The 25,853-nt window shown below is 36.2% G+C and overlaps 1 protein-coding gene across 1 annotated transcript; it reads right to left on the bottom strand.

Moving 5' to 3' along the window:
* Positions 1–1,108: 1,108 nt before the first annotated feature.
* On the bottom strand, positions 1,109–25,558 carry LOC106720736. The gene is made up of 8 exons (XM_014515489.2): positions 25,474–25,558; positions 25,074–25,353; positions 10,634–10,711; positions 2,715–8,127; positions 2,472–2,638; positions 2,188–2,399; positions 1,763–1,953; positions 1,109–1,572 (listed from the first exon to the last, which is right to left on the bottom strand). Exons 4-8 carry the CDS (start codon positions 8,100–8,102, stop codon positions 1,348–1,350), a joined length of 6,183 nt encoding a protein of 2,060 aa, XP_014370975.2. The 5' UTR covers positions 8,103–8,127; positions 10,634–10,711; positions 25,074–25,353; positions 25,474–25,558; the 3' UTR covers positions 1,109–1,347.
* Between the last annotated feature and the right edge of the window lie 295 nt (positions 25,559–25,853).

Raw genomic sequence — 25,853 nt, 5'->3', positions numbered from 1 at the left:
TAGCATTGTATAAATAAACATAAATTGATATTCTAATTATTGTATATAAATGTACATTAATAAAACATATTTCGGGTAGACAAATATTGGCAAACATAACAATGAACAAAAAAAATGTACTCACTAAATAATAGAAGATAGAAAAAAAAATTCCTAACATAATCTCAAAACATGTATAGTGCAAACAATATAAACAGTACACAACAATTAATTATATAGCAGCGATGTGATAATAACGGACGTAGTGAACATTTTTACTATATGCATATTAAAGATAATTTTATACACACAGAATTGCATTTAGAATTGAATTAATGTCTCGCACTAATTTCTGTATCAGAAAATGTGAGATCTTAATATTTTAACACCGTTATATTGATGAATATTGCAAATTAAGTGCAGCAACTCCTAAACGTATGTCAAATACAAGAGTACTTGTGGTGTACCTGACAGTCAAATGATATTATGTGAAAAGTATGCAATCAATTTATATCATGAAATAATCGAGTAACAGTAATGAATATAGTTATTGGGTTAGGTTATTGATTGACTCTCAAGTTACCATTCCAATCCTGTGCCGGCCATCTCTGTTACACAAAAAAATTCATCTACCCACATCTCCTATTGCACACACAGATCAAATTATGCTAAACACTTATATAACATTATGGTAACTATATCTCATTAATTTAATTTAGTAATTACATTATCGTGCTGATGCACTTTAACTAACAACTAACTAACCCATACACCAACATTAAATAGCACCCATAATAATATCATACATAAGCGAGATTTAAACTATTTACAATAACATTATATACAGTATTTACATAGAATTTGAGAGTAAATACAACCTCTCTCACACTCAAAGCGAAGTAACATGAATACAATATTGGCTGCCTTAAATTATACAGTCTCATAAATCGAATATTCTTTGTTTGTTTACCTACGAGAGGTATAACCTTGTTCATTACAATATATCAGTCAAATCAGGTCGGTTTCAAGATCTTGTGGAATTATTGTTATATTTAAAATGGTTTGTATTATGCATGTTCATACAACAAAATAACTACATAAAAAGCACATTAATCTATAAAATATATGATTCTTGTATGTAATTTTATTGTCTAATGGCAAACTTGATTATTGTTTTCTTTCTTATAAAGTTTGCTGTTTCTTCTGTGTCGTGTTATTTCATTTGATTCTTTTAATGTTTATTTTAACAACCGATTAAGTTATAGACAACACTTAATATTTATAGCTTGTGTTTAATTATTAAATTTAAATTTATTGAGTCTAAAATAATGCACGCTATGAACACAATTAAGCGACATTTATCTAATATCAGCTAACGAGTACAGTCTCTATTTTGAGGAGCTGTCGAAGCTTGTCGGTAACCCTGATGAGGGCCACTTTGGAGGCTCTCACGTTGACCTTCTCCCCGGCGCAGAGCAGTTGGTGGCACTGCGCCCTCTCCAAGAATTCCTGGGTTCGAATCTCGCGTAGTAACTCCTTCGGAGATCCGGAACCGCAGTGTATTTGTTTCAGCAGACTATCTTTTGATTTTATCTGGAATTTTATAAAGTAGTATTAGTTGATATTTTATTTTAATAGTAGTTTGAACTCTCAAACTGACTGATATAGTGGGTAGATTTTATATCAATACATTCAGATAGCAGCGTAAGCATTTGATTGTTACTTATTTATAATAAAAAAAGTAAAAAAAAAACTGCTTGATATGGTTGTCAAAAGTGGTCACCTGTAAGACATTGGCGATGTCTTGCAGCAGACACCAGAGGCCGTCCACAGGCTGTCCGGTAGCAGAGCGCAGGCTGTAGAAGGGTGGCAGCGGCGCGTCTGTCGTCTGTATCTCCATGGTGGTGTCGGCGGGCGGCGGCGGAGTCGCGGGCGGCGGCGATTGCAGCGGGTCACAACCCAGCTCCTCGCAGTCTGACGATTGCACACATATAATTATTAGTACTATTTAGAAGCATAGATGAAGTATGTTGACTCTTGTATCATAAAATATGACAGAGAGTATGTTGTAGTGAACAGCTAATTAGATAATAAGGTCATTGGGAGTAAAATTAACCTTAGCGTTTGCCATATTATAGTCGAGTTCCAAGCAACATCAATTTCTTTTTCTTTCACAAAAGACAAAGGGATGAATAATTCTTAACTCACCGATGGGTTCAGTGGGTGGTGGGAAACGCCAGGGTTCCTGCGCTTGCCCCTGTACATCGGCGACGTGCAGGCGCAGCAGCAGCGCGGCGCCTCCCTCCGCCAGCTCGCCCGGCGTCTGCCCGGCGTACGTGCCAAGCAGCGGGTCCGCGCCGTAAGACAAGAGCAGCCGGATCACTTCCACATGACAGTTCTCAGACGCCTCGTGTAATGGTCTAAAAATATTTTTTTTTTAAATTATCGGTATCATTATTTAATCCAATTTAATGACGACGAATGATATTTACCTAATGCCCCCCTGTGCGGCGGCGGACACGTTGGCGCCGTATTGCAGCAGCAGGCGCGCAATGCGCACGTGTCCCCTGGCCGCGGCCACATGCAGCGGCGTGAAGCCCGCGTTGTCCTTAGCCGACGGATCCGCCTCCATTTTCTCCAAGCAGTATGCGACGCAATCCTGTAGTAACAACTCTATGTAGTACCGCAAAACTTTACTTTGTAACATTTAAAGATAAATAATGACGTAAACTTACAGTGAAGCCAAGTCTGGCGGCTCTATGCAGGTGTGTTTCTCCAATACTTTTATTAATAAACCAACTTTTAATCTCCTTCTGTATATCATGGACGGACTCTGGACTCGGTTTCGGTGCCGGCCGACGTATTTTGTTACAATTATTGTCATCTTTTCTTATCATTTTCTTCTTTTTCCGAATATAATCAAATCCGGAACTAAATTTTCTTCTTCCAAATAAACGTTTAAATCTTCGCTTTGTGTTCGTCTCTGCAGTTTCGGGAGTACTATTCTCTTCTTTTGCGTTGTCTTTGTTTTCCGGCGTTGGACTTTTCTCTTTCTTAACTTTATTAGAGGTGGATTCTTTACGTTTAGCATTGAATGTTTTCATCAAATTATTCCTCTTTTTTAACCGTAGCAAACGACCTTTAGCGTCATTTCGTTTCAGAGACTTAGTACTTCTCAAGCCATCTCGTATTGAGCTAGATCTCCGTTTCATCTTTTCTTTCGCTATTTTCCTTGGTTTAAATTTTGGTTTAGGTTCAGATTCTTTTTTAACTTCGACGATCTTTTCTTGTTGCGGCTCGGCTACTTCTTCTTGCCTGCATGAGGTCGGCGGCGCTGAGGCCGGTCTCTCATCTCCGAACACTTCTTTTATTGTAGCTCGTTGTTTCAGCACACGACTTTCGGTTCTTGTTCTAGTTTGTAATACCATCGGCGTAAATTCCTCCGTAGTACCAAGTAATCCATCGGTGTTCTTAATAAAGGCATTTCGAAATGCAGTAACAGTTTCTTTTCTGAATGCTCCCAAATAAAATATATCTTCCATTAGTTTTTCTTTCTTTGCACTAAGGTTGCCTTTGCTGCCATTTTTCACTAGACCTAAACCTGGGGTTGGTAGTAATTCTGACACATTTGAATTTTTTTGCATAATCTTAGCATTTTTTTCATCTTTGTCTTTGGATTTTTTCTTCGTTTCTTCCTTTTTTCCATATTTTTGTATGAGAACATCGACAATTGAGCTAGACTTCTTTTTGACTTTACAAGCAGAGAAAACAGTAGATGTTGAAGCTTCCGAGTCGTATTGGAGGCGATTAGGTGCGGAACAACTCGAATTTGAATCTAAATCACTATCCAAATTCATTTTATCAGGGCGTCTACCATATAGATCATCCGTCGCCGCCGATTGAGAGGATGACGGAGCGGGTGACAATGGGACAGGATCTAAGTCTGGAAGTGAAGTCGAACCCCGCGTAAATAAATTGGCTGAGCCTTTAGCAAATGGCTCTCCCGATCGTCCCCGAGGAATAGCTATAAGCCTCGTAGGCATGCGAAGAGATCTTTTGTATTTGTAAAGTTCGTCTTCCCATCCAGGATGAAAATTAGAGCCATCTCCAAAACCAGGTTTACGAATTGGTGTTGAACTATTGCTCGCACTGCTCGTATCTAATTTCTTTGATGGAGATGACTTAGTGGGAGTTTTGTTCGCTATTTCATTTTTGTTGTCGTCACTTTTATTTACTTTACGCACTCGAAGTCTACTCGCAACGCTCACATCATCGTCACTATCGGAACTAGAAATATCATTTCGTTTCTCATTTTTACTTTCAGCAATCGATGTTTTGCCTTTTGTTTTGGATATGAGCCTATTAGTCTTTCCCTTAGCTGGTTTTTCCACTTTATCTTTTGATATGGTTTCTGTAGATTTTCTACTATTAACACTGACTTGTTCATCGCAACACTCCAGCTTCACATACACAGATTTTTCTGATAAATCCTTTAACATTTGGTATTTAAGTTCTCTCTGGACTTTTTCTTTCATTATTTTACTTTTTATCAATGGTTCATCTTCATCTGTTGAATCCATTTCTTCTTTTATTACCGTTTTTGTTGGGAAGCTATCGTTTTTTACGGGTGTTGCAGAAGAGGTTGGTAAGGCATCTTTTTTTTCTAGTTTTGTTTTATTTTTCCCTTGTGTTTTTGATTTCTGAGTTTTCGCATCATCTTTTTTATCTTTATTTTCGACACTTTCATGATTTTCAATTTCATTCGGAATTTCAGTGAGAAGTTCTTCATGCTCAGTTACAATACTAGTTTCAGTTTCTATTTTTTCATCCTCATCAATAGGTTCTTGCTTAATTTCAATTACAGTCGTGGAAATTATTTCTGTTTTGTCTGAGCTGTTTTCTTCTGTTCCGAGTTTTACTACTTTTGGGATTTTCACTTCAGTTTCATGATCTAGAGTATCATTTCGTTTTCTATTATTTTTTTTCTTCAAACATCCTGTTTTGAGTTGCTCCATGAAACTATCACAAGCACTAGCCCAGTCTAAATCTTCAGGTGATGACTGGTCTACAGGTATTAAATTTTCAGGTTCTAAGCTCCCTAAAATATTTTCCGACTTAATTGAAGCTACTGCATCCTTTTCTATCTCGTCTATATTCATAGGTTCTGCTTTTACTTCTGAAATAAATTCATCAGTTGGTTTTTCATTTTTTATTACCGACTCTAATCGTAAGTTGTCTTCTCTTATCTGATTAAAAAGATGTTGTTTCTGAGACTTGGGAAGTATTTTCACCTTTTCGGAATCAGAATCAGAAGATTTGTCTTGTTTTTGATTGCTATCTTGAGATGGAGGCATTACTTTTAATTCCGCTTTAGTACGGATTCTAGCCGCGACATCATTTTCAGGTGATTTACTTTTTGGTTGAGAGTTTTCACATTTTTGATAAACAGAATCACGGGCGAAAGAGTCTACAGCCTTTGGCATTTGAATATGATGACCAAGTATGGGATTATTTTGATTAGATTGCATTTTCGGATTATTTTTATTCGTCGGTTCCTGTTCACCATCTTTAGTTAAATCGGTAATTTCTATAACAGAATCGTCTACGTCATCAAGGACAATTACATCTGATATCTGTCGAATAGGTCTTGTCGTTTCGACGTATCCCGTTTGTTTAGTCTCTAAACTATTTCTTAATATACTCAAAACGCTCTTATTTGCAGGACCGTTTTGCACATCTAAATGTTGAGGGTGTACATCTTTATGGCTCGGAATTTTCTGTATTACATGACGGCTACTAGTCGGAACTCTATCGTGGTAGTGAGCTTGATAATCACTAATATCGCGATTAAGTTTTTCTGGATAGACGGTGCGACTGTGTCTTTGAGTTGTGTGAGGGTGATGATCACGATACATGTTTGATGCTGTTACTCTTTTTTGATCATTTTGATAAGCCTCAAATCTTTTATGACTACTGTAACTGTATACAGGTCGACTCATTAGCTCATGTTGTTCACGTGCCGATTGGCTCATACGTTCTATCCGACTGTCTGAAGTCCATGTTTCATATCTCACTAATTTTTCCGGAATGTTGCTTACAATAGGTCCAGCTGGACGTTTTCGTTCTTCCATTACAATTTGGGGATCTTCTCGAACTCTTTCCGTTTGTCTTTCATCGGCAACTGATCTTGTGAGGTCTATTCTAGGAACATAATCTGTTCTAGGCTGAACGGGACCATTATATTTACTACGATCGGCGTAATGGTGGTGGCGAGATTCTACAGGATACGATATTCTCTCGGCAGCAGGTCTTGCAGTCTCGTAAGTTCCATTGTAGCGCACTGGTTGTGGAGGAGTTGCGCAATTATGATTCGTATTTCTATCTCTATATTGATTAAAGTCAGGTGCAAAATCAACTTTATGAGATACAATATAGCCCGGTAAAGACGGTACTTGGCGACTACTGGAAGTAGGACGCGGTTGCAAAGGAAGCGATTTACTTTCATAAGATGCCGAATCAATTGCATCATCTTGAGTCGTAGAAGAGTCTGCTGAGTTTTTAACAGTTTTTACGGACAAATCAAGAGGGGACTCTCTTTTTTTAGTCTGGTTCAATTCATTCACTATAGAAGTGACGGAAACCGTCATTCTTGTTTGTTGATTACTATATCCAGCCTTTATTGAAGACCGAGAGGGTGAACTCTGAACTTGATTCACTGGCGAATAATTGTAGCTTGTTTTAGCGACGGCCGCGCCTCGATATGATGTCCTCGGTTGGAGTGAAGCGTTATGCTGAATGGTCGGTACTGGCGCACTAGGCGCATATCTTACGTGAGATGTCGACGGTGAGGGATAATGGTAACTCGGTCTAGTATCGACAGATCTACTTTTCCCATGAAAATCAATTCGCGGCTGTATTCGCGTGGGCTCATTGCCCATCGGTTGAGTCTGCGCGCGCTCCGAAGGTCTCGCTGCGAAATGTGTATTCAAACCTTCTGACCCGCTATGCTTGTACTGAGGAAGCGCCTCGACTCGATGATTTTGGGTTGTAAGGCTGGGTCTGTAGCCTGGATATGCTTGTTGAGGATCATACTTCCGGGCCGGTATCGATGGATGCCTATCGTAATGAGAACTACGCGTTAAAGACGATTCACGACGATGAACCGGAGGCAGGTAAGCTTGAGCAGAACGTCCTTCAACAGTGACCCTCTGTGTGGGAGGCGGCGCTTGCGGATGATGTATCGGTGGGACACGATCGTTGTGCGGCGGCGGAGCCTGAGCGGGTTGCATAGAATAGCGTGATGACGGTGGGCTCTGGACGGCAGACTCACGTAAACGAGCTACGGCATGCTGTGGCATGACGCTGGACAGCCTCGCATAAGTCGTCGGACTGTGTCGAGCGGGAACCGGCTGTGGCGACGCTACCGGCGGGCCGTGTGAATTTCGACCGCCATCGTGTACTGGCGGTTCGTACGGGAAGCGGGCGAATGATTCTGGAGGGCGTGAAGATGAATAAGGATCGGGCGGTCTGCTCGGTGTATATTGATCCGGCGGCCTCGCCGTTGGAGTTTGAACCCGTTGGATTGACGATCGATATTGCCCATGTTGGTCTATTTGCGGTTCAGACGAGGTCGGCCGGGCGAGAGGCGCCGCTGAGGGCGGTCGCGCCGGAGACGGACAGGGCGCGGCGGGCGCAGGCGCCGGGGACGGCAGCGTGCGAGGCGTAGGCTTGCGAATGATATGCGACGGCGGGGATAACGCTCCCATCGGCTCTTCCTCGTCTTCTGGATCTGGCATTTCCCGTCTTTTCTCGGCTGCCTCGCGCATCACAGTCGCTTTGTGAATGATGTGGGGCTCGGGTTCGATAGGCTCCGAGGGCGGTCGGGGCGGGCGGGGCGGTGGCGCGATCACCGTGGGCCCGGGAGTGGAAGGCGGCGCGGCGGCGGCGGATGGAGGGCGCGAGGACGGCGCGGGAGCTCCTGACTGAGCAGGCGCTCCTTCTTCCGGCGGCGGCGCGCTCGTCGGCCAGACGGGCTGACCGCTGCCCTCGGCCTGAGCCTGTTTAGGTAGCCCCATGAAATACTGGCGCGTCCCTTCGAATACATTATTAAAACCGTAGTCCATAATCTGCACTTCGGATGCGCACCGTCTGAAAAGAATAAGAAAAATTCTGTTTAAATATACATCAGTGATAAGCGAAGAGTTTGCGTTAAGCATAGTAAACTTTTCCGCTGAACAAACTACAATACAAAGCGGTACATATCGAGCGTAAAGTTTTGAAGTCGGGGTCGTTATACGTTGGTTGTCCTTGAGCGTACTTCGCCCTCGCGCGCCCGTCTGCCGCGTCAGCGCGCACACAGTAAGATAGATGTTAGCGCAAAATTAAAAATTTCGTCGTCTAAAAACACGACATAATAAGCAAGACCATTAAAAAATCGCCCCGTTAGAGAGACAAAAAAAGAGGACACGATAAACAAATGGAGCGTGGTTGTATTTTGGTATTAATAAAGTTAAAAGCTATGTCATAGTAGACGTGAGTGAGAGGAGGTATTAGGCTGCAGCGCGGCCGGAGGAAGCTGTCGCCGGGGCGACGGCAATCGATTGCATTCCCGGGACCGATGAGCCCGCGCCAACGACACGTGGCTCCAATCATACTTCGTCGTCATACCTACGCTGCAGTCAGTCTTGACATTAAATTAAATTTGATATTTACAGATATGTTGTTACTCCTTTAAGTTTAAATATTGTGTTTTTTTGAAACAAAATTTTAGCCTAAGTTAAATATTCTATTATGTTGTTAAAACATAGTAAAAGTGAAATAAATATAATCGAAAAAATACATTCAAACATGTTGACTTAGTGATCAGAGAACATATAAAGAAAATGTTACAAGTGTAGAAGAAGATTGTTTCCGGTTAATCGTATAAATATACCGTAAAGTGTGTCGGCTCGGGAGAACTGCCAAGAAAACACATAGGTATTTATCAGGCGGTGGCGATGCGTAAATAAATACCAAACAAAAGCTGACATAGTGCCAGGCGACGTCAACAAGTGGCATAATATCGAGATTTACCGAAACAACTCCAAATTATTGTGCCATCACTTTTTGTTTTGCACTGAAAAGGAATATCTGTGATTTGCTCTAAAGTATTTAAATAAATAAACTTTGTATAAAAGTTTAATGAGACATCGTCACCGATACTCGCAGGCAAATACAGAGACGAATGACCCTGAATGCGTAAGTATTATTTCGATGTCGTGAGTCATTTATACTCGTAGGGTCGTGAAATAGACATCGTGCACATAAGATGCAAATATCACGCATCTTTGCATTCCAACGTTGTCAGTATTTACAAAATTTTATATATGACATAGATACTAAAGAAAAAAAGGTATTCAGTATTATTTTTAAATAAGTAAAAATATCGCGAAGTGACACGTACTATAAAAAGGGTCAAATGCCAGCTGGCTTTTTATAATGACTATCAGATCATAATCATGTTAAAAATAAAAAACATAGTGAAGTGAATATATTACATATAATTATAATTTAAGTCGTATATGTTATGTTCAATAAATTTGATATTAACTATGGAATAATATTCAAAAAAAAAGGATCGGTATATTCTGACACTTTTTCACTCATTATTCTTTTGAAGACATAAATAATAAAAAGGGATATTAACTTCCCGATGTGTGGGAAGTGATATATGTTTAACCTTGCACGTATTCCTCGCAACATACATGACGCATATATGTATGTAGAAAAAATATTAATAAATGTGTCGCTATTAAATAATAAAATTATTACACAAACTCTAAATTCTTTTATAGTAAAATGCCTTATTATCTATAATATTATACAATAATACTTAATCTAGCACGAACTCTAATTAAAATAATGCTAATTAAAGCAGACAATTAGTATCTTTAATGTGCATTATTAAATTAATATATGTGATTCCTATCGTATTAAATAATCTCTATTAGAAAAATAAGTGATAGCCGTTTTACCTAACATCAACGCTATGCTAGTTTAGAAAACCGTTGGAACAGTATATTAGTATTGCCAGTTTAATATATTATTAAAAAGAATCGTATGCTAGTTATTAAAACTTATGTATCGAGCCCAAGTCCCCTGGGTATAGTGAGAGGCGAGAGTGAATACATAAACAAGGGGGTGGCAAGCCTCGATTACGTGAACACCCTCCCCGCCACTTAGACTTAATGTATGGTCAGGGCCACGTCTGCACTTTGTTTTTAACCATCCTCGGGTTCATAGGTATATGAAAATATTAAAAGAACAAAATAATGTAAAATATTTTGAATAGTCTTTAATTCGTGTACAACCTTTTACATTCGTGATTTTTTTTTAAGTAGCCCATCTGTTATTTCAACTTATGTTCTACATGTATTTTACCGATATCCGTTTAGCCGTTTTGAAGATATCTTCTAACAAACTTAAATCCATCTATCCATCTAAATTCGCATTAATAATATAAGTAAGAGTAAGAAATAAGATAGAGTATTAAAGTATAACAGAGTGTTTAAGTATACATGTAATTTGTGTAGCATTCACGAGTCTAATTTCAACTTAGGGTCTTCCCTATTATCTTTAAAGCCAAAAAAAGAAAAACGGAAATACGTCTACTTACCTTTTAAGAGCTACCCTGCTTGATGCGAGTGACTATGCGGCGATGCGTTCATGTCGCCCAGCTTATAATTTCCACTACCTGAAAATAAAATAAAAAGTGTAAATAAAAGTCCAACCTAAAGACGTAAAAAAATAATTATTAAAATAGATTCACAAGTAGGACAGTTATAATATAATATACTAAAAATAGTCGATTTGAAAACATTATTTATTTTGAAGTCGTTAAATAATTATTTATGTATGCAAAATGGCGTTACAAAGTAAAAAATTCGATCATCTAAGTGCATAGTTGCATAGAAAACGTATTTCTAAGCGGCTCTGATATACGAGTAACACCTGCCTTCAAGCTATTTATAAAGATCCTGCCGCAGGCAAGCAGGTAACTTAAGTTGTCTACGTTGTATTACTTTGTCGCATCATACCTCCATGATCTAAGTAAAGATTTAGAAATAAAACAAAAATTAAGAAGTAAAAGCTTTAAAAAAATTCAAAAGATTCGATTACAAAGATTAATTGATTGATACACTTTTTCTTCTTTAAAATCGTAATTTTAGGCTAGACGATGTCATAATAACATTTTTTTCCTATCAATTCTGCGGCATAAAACTTATTACATGACTTACATTGTCGTCTTTTGTCTCAAGATTGTGGTTACCTAATTTTAATAAAGGTCAATGTCAAGACAATAAGTTACTGGCCATAAAAAATGTAATCCATCAATGAATAAGTCCATTTTTTGACGCACTTCGTATGAGTCTGTTATGGACATTGGCCTACATTCACATCCGGCGCGACCGATTCAGCACATCACATGAATTGACTTGTAAAACGATATTGTTGTATAAAAAAAACGCATAATAGTACAATTTGCATAACACATTCTGTTGGGTTATATCAGTTACGTAAATGTCTGCCGTTATATTTTATTTAGAACAACTGAAAATATGTAATGAGTTTTTATTTATTTATCTCTACGTTTATTTATATTTTTGATATATATTAAAAAAGAGCATTGTCTTGATTATTCGGGTCAAGATAGTTAAGACAATTTAATTTTTTTAATCCATAACCGATCAAACAATCATTGTTTCGGAGTGTATGAAATTCGATATGGCACTTGACTAATTTCAAGTAAAGATAATTTTCCGTACGTGCCGTTTTATAAAATACTGTTTAAATAAATAAATGTTTCTACCTAGATAAGATGTTTTAATTAAAAAAAATGACAATTATGTTCTGGTTTTTCTTTTAAAGTATACAAAAATAGTCGTCACTCATCATCAAATTGAATTAAAGTCAATCTAATACGAACATAAATCGATCTTGACTGCGACAACATTCGTGCATTATGTAGAAAGCAAGATAAAGCCAATTTTTCATCGGACGCACGAACGAGTGGAGCGTTTGTGTACATGTGTGCACTATTTACGTACAGAGCTCACAGCTGTGCCGGGTCAATGACCTCGCGGCGCGCGAAACAAGGTGAATCGTAACTTCTTCGCTTTTTGTTTGACCGTAACTTGACTCCGCGTAATGAAATTTCAATATTATGAAGAAATTTTAATGACATGGTTAATAAAATTCATAGAAGCGGTCTAGGAAAGTCGAGGACGTTATTTAAAACTAAAAAAAGGACACGAAACTTCGATCGTCACAACATTAAAATTTTAAATTCGAACAGAAATTATGACGTTAATAATGATGAAACGTATCAATAATTAAAGAGTAGAGGCACGGCACTCGTAAAATCGACACGATCAAAGACAACATCCAAAAAAGTTATTTGAGCAGAAATTAAAAACTCTTCAATTGGTTTAACTTTGTTTCAAACAATTCATACTCTCGAAATACTTCAATTCAATAAAAAAAAATTATATTTAGCTTTTTTTACAACTCTTTTTTTCATTTCCATATTGACGCGTTATTTTAAGGATAAAAATAGAGGGAAAATTATCATAAATTATGCTTTTATCAGTATTCTAAGTTATTGTATGATGAAATAAATTGAAAAAAAATTCCAGCGAGGAAAATAAATGCATATGAATTGCGATCGACAACTAGTTGGTATGTAAATGTTTCAGTTTAGTGAAAGTGGACAAATATTTTATGTAAACGATGTGCGGGTGTTAAATCAATGTGCTTATTCCAGCGTATTTATATTACGCCTGTGGGGCATGCGTCATTACTTCGTAGAAGGTGAATAACATGTGTCAAACATATATAGATTCGAAAAACTTATAGTGACTTCTTCGGAATACGTGTGACCATATTTCTTGCTAATAAACACGAAACACAATTACGTTTCCTTACGTTAATTTAAAATAAACTCGGTCACTAATGTTATGTTCTGGTATTTATAAGCTTACACAGAAGATCCTTTTGGACAGTCTGACCCATAGTTACATATTTTAACTATATATCTTTTAAATAAAACAATTTATATTTAGTTCATATCTAAAACTGCACTGCCCTGTCGTTGACAATATGAAATCTTGCGTTAGTGCTATGAGATAGGAGATGGCACGCCTCGTTATTCATTGGTTCATTGGTACGTAGCGGCAAGATTTCGAAACTACGACCGCACGATCGTAAATCAGATGCCCAGCCACTATCACAGTCTTAATAAAACGTTATTTATTGGCCCCTCGTTTATATACATTTGAAATATGTCGAGACCTCGAATTATTGAAAGATAAATAATACTCTAAATTATATAATATATGTATATTGATTTACAGGATACGTATGTAAATAATTGTTAAATTTAAAAGAAAACGTACATATTTTTAACTGATGACTATCTTGAAAATTCGCAATTGAGGTAAAAGCCAATCGCCGTCTTTACTGGAGTTGAAAAATCGTACGTAGACTTTATCATTAAGTATGACTCAAAAATTGTAAAGTTTAATCCAGTGATTAGATTATAATAAACATTATTGATAGTGTTGTGCATTTAAATAGAGTAATAATTTATAGGCACATACAGTGTCGCAATTTTCAAACCCATTAATTTTACTAGGCAGCTATGCGCAGGCTCTATTCCCCTAATACCTACTGCCCCGTTTAGAGCACGTCGTAGTGTCTCCAAACAGGGGTGAATAGAGAGGGAATGAAAATTATGAAATTTACCCCTCTGTCACCCCGTAAAACTATATGGGGTGAATATAATTGATTAACTAAACAAATTCGAACCGGGAAAACTGTGCGTTAGATAAATTAAAACTGATTTCCCCTGTTCACAATTACGTCGATATGTTGTGTCTTTGAGATAATTAATATTTACAATATTAATAACGTACATTATGTTTTAAAAGTACGTTGCATTCTGTTTTTATATTTGGTTGTTTTTTATATATAGATAAAGTTTAGAACTTCCTGCACCATAAGTAAAAAATAAATAATCCTAAAAATATTATTTTTAACTCTAAATTAATTATACCTACACTTTAACTACCTAACTTTTCGTCTATTATACGTACCTAAATCTAGTTGTTAACTAACATTACCGCGCCTTACTTGACTACACTATATGACGCGGTAAAGTTGCTAATTTTTTTATAGCACATTGGCAAATGTGATAGCACGTGACGTGTGCCAACAATTTCCACGTGTGGACATGTTCCAAACACTTGTGACGCATCTCTCTACATAGCAGACAAAGTAAATAAATATCATGTATTTCAACGAGCATAGCAAAGATTAGAAAAAAATGCTAAAACTAGTGCGTTTGTATAACTTGTATTTGTATACCGCGATATATTCACTTATGTTTTTTTTTTTAACGTAACAATGGTCATACAAAGACATCACACAACTCTTCCTATTCATTTATGTCTGGTGAGTGAATTATTGTATTTAATTTTTTCGAAAATAATATGATAATAGCACATAAATATATATACAAATTAATTAATATTGTGCGTCAGTACGTGGGCCTGAAGCAGATGATCGAAGAGGTTGGCGTCGCGCCGACTCGTACAGAACAAAATTAACACTCGTATGTACTTACTAGAATATCGACTTTTTAAAGCAACGCAACAGATGAATGTAGACGCTTTCACTTTCCGTTGAGGCTAATCGACTGATACATTCCATAACCGTTGCCTTGAAACGAGAAAGAATATGGATTCACACGTTTGGAAAAGACAAAATTAATTAGATTACAATTAATGATATGCTTTGAAAATTAACTGAAACACAACGATGTCATTGTTTAGTTGGCAAAACAATTGAAGGCAATGTCGCTATGTAAATAAACTGTTTTATACTGCACTTTCTGGTGGTCGACTTTCGGATCGGATCGGATCAACTATCTGTCCTATTTCTAAGATTTATCTGACTTTGATGCATATTCTACAGTCTACAGGTAACATCACAAGTAAATAAACATTACTTACTGATAATTCTTGATAAAGCTATGTATTTTTTACACACAAAGAATACATTTAATACCATTTGGTTGGGTTTTGTGAACAATTTGGTAGTAGATTTAAGAGGAACGAGTGCTAAGGAAGAAGGGCTTTTGGTAGTAAACAACAATTTAAAGATCTGTATAAGTCTGCAAACGAGGCGGGGAAACAACTTGTTTTATTATTATCACGTCTATAAACTTGTTGAATATTTGCCGCGTGAACAGTTTTACTGCCTTATTTTACTTTTATAAACCCAATTCTGACTTAACTAGAACAAAAGTATCTTTTCTTAGTTAATATACTTTATAATTAACGTTTAGAGCATTTAACATTTTTATTTCATATTTAGAAAAAACAAACCTCGTCTATCTCAAAAGGTTATCAAGTTTTAAAATAAAATTAATTACAAAGCTTGTCGGACCGGTTTGCCAAGGTTATAATAATTAAATTCTTAATATAATTGATCAAAACATGCAGTATGCAACACATATGTAAACAATTAATATAGTCTACGATACAATGCGAGTTGCGAGCTATTCAGATGATATCAGAAAGATGCGCGGGCGCGCCTCTGGCCCACATATTTCGTTCTATTTTTTACCCGTTGTAACTAGCGCCCTCTATTTTTAAACCAACATTATTTACAGATCGCGATGTATGTCTGATTTACCACGTTTCCTGCTTTTCTGTTAATACTGCTATCACGAATCGAGATCGCAAATTTATCGCTTAGTTACTGCTATAAATAGCGGGTGACGTTTTGATTGTGTATTACGTACGGAGCTATGTAAACATTTACAGCGACGTATGTTTCTGTATATTTTACAATTTTATACATACTTATCTCATTATATAGAATTGTTTAAAAAAACGCATACAGTAATAAACACAGGAATAACGCAACTTGCAACCCAGCTGTGCACAATAATCGAACGTATAAACATTTATGTTAACTGGAAATTGTACCCAGGAATTTTGAATAAGAACACTATGGTTACAAACAAACAGGTTATTTGTATTAAAGGTAACCTTACAAACGCATCACGAGCCTTGCAAAGCCCCGTAAAAACACGAGGTCAAAGATAATGCCAGATACTTGTTCATGTCAAGGTTGGATTTAAATGTTAAACATATTATTTGATAATTTTAGTAAAATCTAACTTAGTATAACTAATAACTTGGAAAGATCATGCAAAATAGTTATAAAAGAAATATAAAAAAATGACATACGACTGATTTATTATTATTAAACAATGCCAAAAACGCACACAAAGCAGCATATAAAGGAAGCAAGGCAAGCGCTTAATGTAAATATTATTTGTATAATTTTCTATATGAATATATAAATAGCAATTTTCGAGGAAACATCTCGTAGATTATACGATGTACATACGTTTGTTGTAACTCAAATGGGTCGTATTATCAGGACGCGCTGCTTCTATATTAAACTGTAACAACCAGATCCCGCGTGCTTGGAATGTCTCCAACATTCACCTGCACTGACATATCTAACTCGTCCGTATGTTTCATACTAAAATACACCTTTTATTTTTCTTCATTAACAAATCCTTCGTAGAAACAAGATGTCGATAACTTCAGGATATAATGAAATTGACATTCATTTTTCATTTGAAATTAAATTTATACGTATGTATGTGTAATTTATCGCATAATAAAATGTAAATCGAGTCCAGTAACATGAAACAGGAAGATAAATAAACCAATTAAAATCATTTAATAACTTTTTTAAATTTCATTTCGTGCAGGTAATATGCATTACGAAATCAACGTTACACACAACAGAGTACGTTTCTTACTCGATAGGTTTAAAAAGAAAAAAAAAGAACGTCTTATACGAAAGTAACTGGAACCGTTATCGAAGCGCGAGTCGGTCGAGACACGCAAGCGACTCGTTCGCCTTCCACAGCCTGTGTTTGTGTGTCAGTGGGTCAATAGCTGTTTATAAGCGAATAATTTCGCCAACTCACACACCGGACCGGTTTACAGTTACATCAGATAAGCCTAAAATTGACCCCTGTCACATTCCTCTCTCAAAAAATATGAGAACTTATGCGAAATTTTAAACGACAGATTTGACATTTGTATATCAAATAAAAATTGGTTCAAGATTTAAAATGATACCTTTAATGATGAAAAACCTTGGTTGCTAATCCATCATCAGATGTAGAGTTAGTTTTAATTTGTGCTACTTAGTTTAAATCTGAGCATCGTCTGTTTTACATAAATAACGTACCGAATCGTAACTGTTGCGCAACAATTTTTTTTAACATAATCCTGGGTTTTCACCGAAAAAAAATTAGTACATTAAAACATTAGTATTCTGTCAATGACCTTGATCTCGCAGAGGTCCGCTATGATATGATAAAGTTTAGTTAACAAGTGTGGAAGCGAGCAAAACATTGTAGTGGGTCACCGGGCCAATGTCGCGCCGATCCCTAAGACCTACTCTAGCTAATGTTAAATATATTTACTTATAAACTGCTTTTATGATCTATATTTCATACTAATATGACTGCACATTGACTTGATCCATAAAAAGAAATGATATTACAATGGGAAAAGGCAAATAATTTGCGAATGATAGCATTTAAGTGGAAAGTATTATAGAGGTTATTTTTAAACAATCAAGAGTAATCGTTATTTTTTATCATCTATTTGTGTGAATGCGTGAAAATAACACTTTCAACGATTAAAATTTTTATTTAACGATTAAATTTTATCTTTTAATTAAATTAGCTTATTGTTTTCGTATATTCGTAACACAATTAATTAAAACAAAATCGCGTTCGTTTAACAACAATGTTGTTGTTGGCTTTGCATCGGAAGCGTACGCGCAAGGGTTATCAGTTATTTGATAACATTTGGCATATTTTGCTCGCTATGTCATTATAAATAAAGTAAGATTTACTACGTAATTACATAGATAGTTAGCATGTCAACAACTACTATGACCTCAACATCATACGGATAATTAAAATTATTAATAACTCGCTCTAATAGTTAATTTTCAAGGTTACATTACTATTTTACTACAATACTAATCAAACGAGCAGAGCTATTACGTGAAATAGATCGTAGAGTTTACTATTAAATCCTTAATCGTGATAATATACTTTGACTTTAAACTCGCATATATGTCTAGGTATATAATAATTAAATACATAGTGTCGTCGCGTGTGTGTTACATAGTTATCGAATATATTTGTTAAAGTATAAAGTTCCACACAGTTTAATTTTACACATACATATGTAGTTATTCTAAACCGGTATGGTCACGCGCATTTGTGTCAAATCACTCGCGTGATCGGTCTGAAGTTGAAATGTAAGCGAATAATATTAAGAAACGATAGCTAACGATGTCAGCTAAGCTCAGAGCAACGCGGAAATGTATGGTGAAAGTGGTGAAAGCGACAACGAGCAACATTTAGCTAATCGTACGGTTACGTCAGCGCGGTGCCGATGTGAAAGTCAATGTTAGGCGGATGTCGCGCAATGACACGTCTTGTGTTGTCTTTAAATCAGATGGGCACAAACTTGAAATACTACAGCTTGACGAATAGTTTAGTGATTCCCTTTATGCAAGGACGACGGGGGGCATATCGCATTGGGTCTTGATTAGTGATGCAACGGATGTCTGTTTCCGTTTCCGCAAGTGCGGAAGTTCCGCGTGCTTTTCAACATCCGTTTCTGCTTCTGCTTCCGCAACTTTTATAACGGAGATAAAACGGAACTTTACGACGGCTGAGAGATCCAAATGCGCGGCAAGAGACGGGCAGTCCGTGCGCGGCCTTTCGGCACTTGTCGCATTTGTTTGTTTACGTACTATTTTGTGAATTTAAGCGCGTAATATTTTCTGCTGCTATTTGAAACAATCAGTTTCTCTTGCTGGAGTAAACTGTCTAGTTGTTGTCCATATAAAATTTGGCAACTGGCAAAATGTGACTATTTCATACTTACGAATTATTAAATGTACTTTTGAATAAGTGATAACCATGTAATATATCATCATCATTATATAGTTAGAAATATATTTGTCGTTTGTCAACACGAGTGGTTTGTCGAACTTTAATTTGTAAATAGTGTAATTTTGTTTCCTGAAAATAAATTAAAAAAAACGCGTATTTTAACTTATTGCAGCGCAGTAAAAATTAGTGATGCAACGGAAGTGTCTTAGCGGAACCAGAAACGGAAACAGAAGTCAAAAATAAATTTTAGCAGAAACGGAAACGGAAACGGATGCGGAAACAGAAGTGTAAATAATATGAAAAAAAACATATTTATGTACAATTTTTTTTTTTGGTAAAAACAGTTTGTATTCGTTTTTAATTTATTAAGGCATTGGATATCGGTGTCCTTTAGCCTTCAATGTATGTATTTTTACTGTGCTGCAATAAGTTAAAATACGTGTTGAAAAACGAGGCTTTTAAATATTAAAACCATTTTACAAATATATTTCTTTATTAATACAATCACTGCTGACCACTCGGATCCGAGCGAGGGGCCCGTTCACTTTGTAGTAGCCAGTAAGCCGTCGGCGTTTGAAGCGAGTCTATGTTGCTTTGTGTGGCCACTCTGGCAATATAGTCAACTAACGAAAAAGAGTATTAGTTTCATTCTTACAGTGTTATAGTGATTAATACAACGTTCGTACGGAGACTAACATACAAGTATCTTGTATTACATGAAGCTAAGTCTGAACTTTATGTTATGTATGTATATTTTTTAATTATATGTATGGCCTGTATGTGTGTGTGTATACGTGTGTGTATGTGTGGGTGTGTATGAAATGTTACAAGATCTTGAACCGAGAAGATAAAAGCTGGTTTTGATTAGTATCCTTACATGTTTTACTCAATATTCTGGAATTTGATGAAAAACTTGACTTTGTCAAAATCTTGCAACATATTAGTACACAGAAATGCGATCGTGGAACAAATATCTAGATATTAGTGAACTAAACCATTGCTATCCCTAGCGCTTAAAATGATGATCCCTAGCGCTCAAATGCAAAAAATGTGTTTTTTTATTGAAATAATTATAATAACATTATTAATTTATCTATATGTTCAAACATTCCCAGATACTAAATAAAAATTCACCATAAAAAGTTTTGGCTCCCAGCTGTTACCTTTTTTTTTTATTTTGTAAACAGTGAATGTGTTAAGTATCAAATACACCAAATCTAGATTAGAAAAAGATATAATTATTAGGCGTCGGTGGCTCGTGGCACTTGACTTGCAATCTGCAGGTCCTGGGTTCGAAACCCGCCATGTACCAATGTGTTTTTCGATTTTCGATTTACATATGTACATTTATCAGACGTTCTTACGGTGAAGGAAAACATAGTGATGCTGCCTGCACATATCTGAGTAAAAATTCAATGATACATATGTATGTGTGAAGTCAACCCGCTCTGGGCCTGTGTGGTTGACTATGGCCTAGTCACCCCTAATTTGGGGTAGGCTCCGAGCCCCTCAGTGGGGATGTATAGTGAGCTGATGATAATAATGATGATGATATATTACATGGTTATCACTTATTCAAAAGTACATTTAATAACTCGTAAGTATGAAATAGTCACATTTTGCCAGTTGTCAAATTTTATATGGACAACAACTAGACAGTTTACTCCAGCAAGAGAAACTGATTGTTTCAAACAGCAGCATAAAATATTACGCGCTTAAATTCACGAAAAAGTACGTAAACAAACAAATGCGACAAGTGCCGAAAGGCCGCGCACGGACTGCGCGTCTCGCGCCGCGCATTTGGATCTCTCAGCCGTCGTAAAGTTCCGTTTTATCTCCGTTATAAAAGTAGCGGAAACAGAAGCAGAAACGGATGTTGAAACGCATGCGGAACTTCCGCACTTGCGGAAACGGAAACAGACATCCGTTGCATCACTAGTAAAAATACATACATTGAAGGCTAAAGGACACCGATATCCAATGCCTTAATAAATTAAAAACGAATACAAACTGTTTTTATGGAAAAAAATATTTTTGTAAATATGTTTTTTATTATTATTTACACTTCTGTTTCCGCATCCGTTTCCGTTTCTGCTAAAATTTATTTTTGACATCTGTTTCCGTTTCTGGTTCCGGTAAGACACTTCCGTTACATCACTAGTCTTGATAAAACTTACACATGGGAATAGTTAACTGATTGCAGTGTCATTGAGGCCCATTGCTGTAGGTGATTCCCTCCGCCAAGCTCGTGGACGTTATGGTAGACACTCTTATAAGTGTTACGTATTTGCCAAGCTATGGAATACGATCATCAGCTAGAAACTTTTTAGAGATATCTATGGGTACCGATCACTTCTTTATCATACCGATTCAAGTGGCCTCTCCCTCGTTTGTAACGTAGTTACATAATTTAATGGACTCTCTCTCTTCTTCATATACTTCATTACTGAAGGTCGTGCTCGCCTAATGGATTATTCATGTGTTAAAGTATACAGAAATCTATGATCTCTGCCTGTCATATTATCTCTAAGGAGTAATTGTATTCAACGGTGGTCATAGTAAAGATTCAGTTAACTTCTTGTAAACTGAAGATAGTATCATTGTTTTGGTTGTCGAGGGAAAGTGGAAAGGAGTTTTATCATAAGTTCGGTGATAGTGTATCTAAGTGGAGCGGGGCTCACATTCAGTGCAACTACACCTTATCTATGAGAGATAAGCTTGTTTGTTTATATTTCGTGATTGCGAATTGTGTCAACGAACTAATTAAATCTATCTCTAGGATCGCTTATACGAAAGGATGACAGAGAAAACGGACGGAAACATTTATAAGATCTAAGTATTTGACGGTGTATTACAAGGTTGAGTAGGGCATTACAGAAATAACCGCTACCTTTATAAAAGTGTTTCACCAACTTCTTTGTCCGTCTATTTTACCTCATCTTTATTATTAAATAATTCAATTTTAGATGGATGGATATTTGTTTGAAGGTATCTCCGGAACGGCTGAACGGATGTTGATGAAATTTGGCATAAAAGTAGAACATATATTGAACTAAAGTTATCGATAGAAAAAGTTTACGACTGATTATCTGAAAAAGAGTCAATGACTTGAATTTACTACTCCATTAGGCTACCTGTTTAGCAAATTTCAAAACAATAATTATAGAAATTGAAAACATAAGTCGATGACATCCTTGGCCTAAATTTCTAACAGATAATGGCTATCATGTGGAACACTTTCAACACGTATTTAAAACTGGGTCTAGTCACAAATAAAGATTGAATACAATAAGTCTTTCGTCTAATCAAGTAATAATAGACTAAATAAAAATTCTAAAAATCTCCATTTATTTTGACGTATAAATTGTTATGGATATTAACGTTAAAAAATTCGTTGGATTTAAATTTTCGCCCGATGTATGGCAACATCGACCACCCCATATCTTTAATACATTCAAGACTGACAACAGATGTTTCAAGCACCCTTATAACCTTGCACAGGATATTATCAGTCGGAACATTAGTGTTCATGAGTAGCAATAGCAATTGGATATAAACGCGATCTCAATAGAGGTAATTCGAGGCTGTGTCGGCTTCCTCATGGCGACGTCAGCGCAGCGCCGGTAGGAAACTCGCGCCTTGACCCACTTGACGCGTAGCGCGCCTCTCTACTCGCTACTAGTTCGCGCGCGCAACACGCTATTCGAATCGTTAGTGTCGACTTTCGAAATGTATTTGATTTTAATAAAAATTAATAAAACACCGCATTCGTCACAACTTGTTCGTAAATTAGACTTAAAAATTATATTTCAATTCACTGTTAGTACTCGGTGATCGCTGCGATGGTAGCTACTGAACTGCTAACAAGTTAAAAAGTAAACAAACCTTAACAATGAAAATTTGCTTTGTTACTATCAAATAATGTATTTCTGAAGAATCCAAGCTTTAGCGATATATATAATGAGCTAGTTTAAATCCCCACATAGCTATAATCATAAAAGCCGAAGGTAAGTGGATAGTTAGCGTTAACAATGTGCCAATTGAACAAACCCGGCCCACTTCGATTGTTCCGAGCACAAAACACGAGCACACATGCTGCCGCACGTGACATCGCGTCGACCATCAAACGCTTGTAAAATGTTAATACACTATACATTATTAAAGGCCAAGTCGCGTCAATTTGGCCCAGTGGGTATAAATAAAAACTAAGTTACAACAATCCCTTCAGTGTCAGAAAGTACTATAAAATCCTTGTCGAAATTTACCGTCTTTTTCTATGTTTAAATACCTAATAACATCTTTTTGCTGCTTTGAACCAAAAAAGTTTATCGCTCTATAAAAATAATTCTCTAAGTAGCTACGACATATCTTAAAAATATATTGGCTCATAATTTGTAACGAATTTAATACGTTCAGTGTCTCGTCTCGAGGGTTCACTTTCGCACGAACAAATCGTAGTGACATGGAAAGTGTTAATAATACCAAAAGCCCCGCCTACACTGTGCCAGTTTGTGGGAATAATACAAATTTTATTCGATTTGAAGTCACAATACACGTACAACATATTAACAAAACCGCGGAAAAAATACCCTCTTGTTAGTCTCTACAATTGCCAGATAAATTGTGTCATTATTCACAATATGCACATCCCTAGAGCAATAAAGGCTTAAAAATATCATGTAAGCGTCATCTCATTAAAATAATATTCAAAAGGTCTTGTCGATTGTTTCTTCTGCTTTATTAACATAATAAACAGTTTACAAACATTTTTACAGTTAATTTTATCTGTTAACGGCATATTAACAAAACGAGTTTAACCTTTAACAAAAGCCATAGCACATTAAGAATCGACTTATAATGGATTTCAGGTAAAAACTTAAAAACAACAAAAGAAAATGATTAAACAACCAGCAGTAATAATTTTTGCAAATGGTAATTATTTCTAGCATAAACTAATTTTAAAACACAAACAATTCCGTAATTTAAAAATAAATAAAAAAAGTAGATAAAACTCGTTAAATGTGTCTACATTTTTCATTGTGAAAATGTAGAGTTAACACAAAAGCACTCACTCTCTCGCTTCTCCTAATCCAAGATGACGCATGCGCAATAGTATCGGAGGGAGTTTATAATGGAATGTCAATGACGTGGATGAAAAAGCCCTACAACAAACAACATGTGAGAATCGAACTTAATGCCATAAATATAATGCCCTTTATCATAAACTTATTAATGGACTATTTCAAAAAAATATATTTTTGAAAAACAATCCAGAGTCCGCGGTAAATCTCTTGCAATTTTGAATAACGTAACATTGACTGAAAAAGAATAAATCTATTGTCATAACTTTTTCCAAATCTCAAATCAACTCATTACTCAAAGAAAGCTACATCATTTTATAATGTTCCTATCTTATATCTAGTATCAATTCAATTCATAAAACAGATCTTGAAGAAAAAGAAGAAAACTCAGCAGCGATTAAAACAAAAATTCAAAAATGAAACACAAAACCGAGAAATTTTATTAAATCAAATTTGGATTTGAATGTATCGAACTTGTATACGATGTCTCGGCAGCCAATTTAAGATGGCGTTCATTTATTAACGATTCAAAGTTCTCATTGGACAATAACCTTGCTCAAGAATTTACAATGTGTGTGATATGTATAAATAAATAGATAGATAAGCGTTATAAAGGCCAATGTTGCAATATATGCTCTTTAATTCAGATATTATTGGCAACTTTTCATCGTTTTGTAATCTAATTTCGTTTCAACATATTGCAAATTCCTCATTTTATTATTTGTATGTAAATTCAATTTTTACTAAAAAAAATAAAGTTTTATTTCATTTACAAATTTAATTTCAGTATTAATGCAATTAATTAACGAACGAACTAACTTAAAATCGCCGTGGACCTGTTTAAAATTAAACAACTGTAAATTCAAACAACAGTCCTAAACTTAAATGAATTCAAACGCACTGTATATAAATTACTAACAGTTTACCTAAATGTTAAGAAAGGTTATAAAATGTCTACTTACAGTTGCCATGGGAATGTTTGAAATCCAAAAAGTTTACAATCCACTAAATGAGAACACTGGTCACTTGTTGGCTGAGCATAACAATGATAAAGTAACTTGCGCAGCAAACACTTCACTTTTCTTCGGAAAAATTTGAAACACTTAATTCAATCCGTGAAGGGCACACAACATAACAAGATACTTCACAAAATTCCACTTGACATCATACGCTTCAAAAGTATTAATACGATTACATAAAACTACACCGTATCTGGGCTCACACCCAGTTCCAAGTAGGTACCTGTAACAAGACAAAGCGGTAGTAAGTTTTACGATATTTTACAATAATAAAATACAAACTTAATAGAATTTTAACTTTTTACTTCGCAAGGAAGGAACACAACATATGACGCGTACTCACTTGACTAGAAATAAATTTAAAGTGAGCACAAAATGAACAGAGACGTAAAGAATTTCTTTGTCACAGCGCGACACGTACAAACGAATCAACGACCAAACGATGACTGGCTGGCGCAATGGAGGGAGTACGGGAGGAGAGGGGGAGCAGACGGAGGAGATACGGGGGGGAGACCGTCTGGTCGACTGGTTGGTCGACCTATTGGCTCGGCACTCACACAACGATGCGATCGGTAAAGTTTCTAGGTTGATTTGTTTGACGCCCACAGACCCGTTTATGCTGAAATGAATAAAGAAATTTGAAGCGATCTTTTAACACAATTTGCTTTTTTGACTTTATAGGTTTATAAGCGGGCGGGCGAGACGATTCGTCAGATTGAATGT

Source organism: Papilio machaon, chromosome 8, assembly GCF_912999745.1.
Source record: "Papilio machaon chromosome 8, ilPapMach1.1, whole genome shotgun sequence".
In the NCBI taxonomy this organism is placed as follows: Eukaryota; Metazoa; Arthropoda; class Insecta; order Lepidoptera; family Papilionidae; genus Papilio; species Papilio machaon.
Note: the sequence above shows the minus strand (reverse complement) of the source record. Positions and strands in the feature narration are given on the sequence as shown.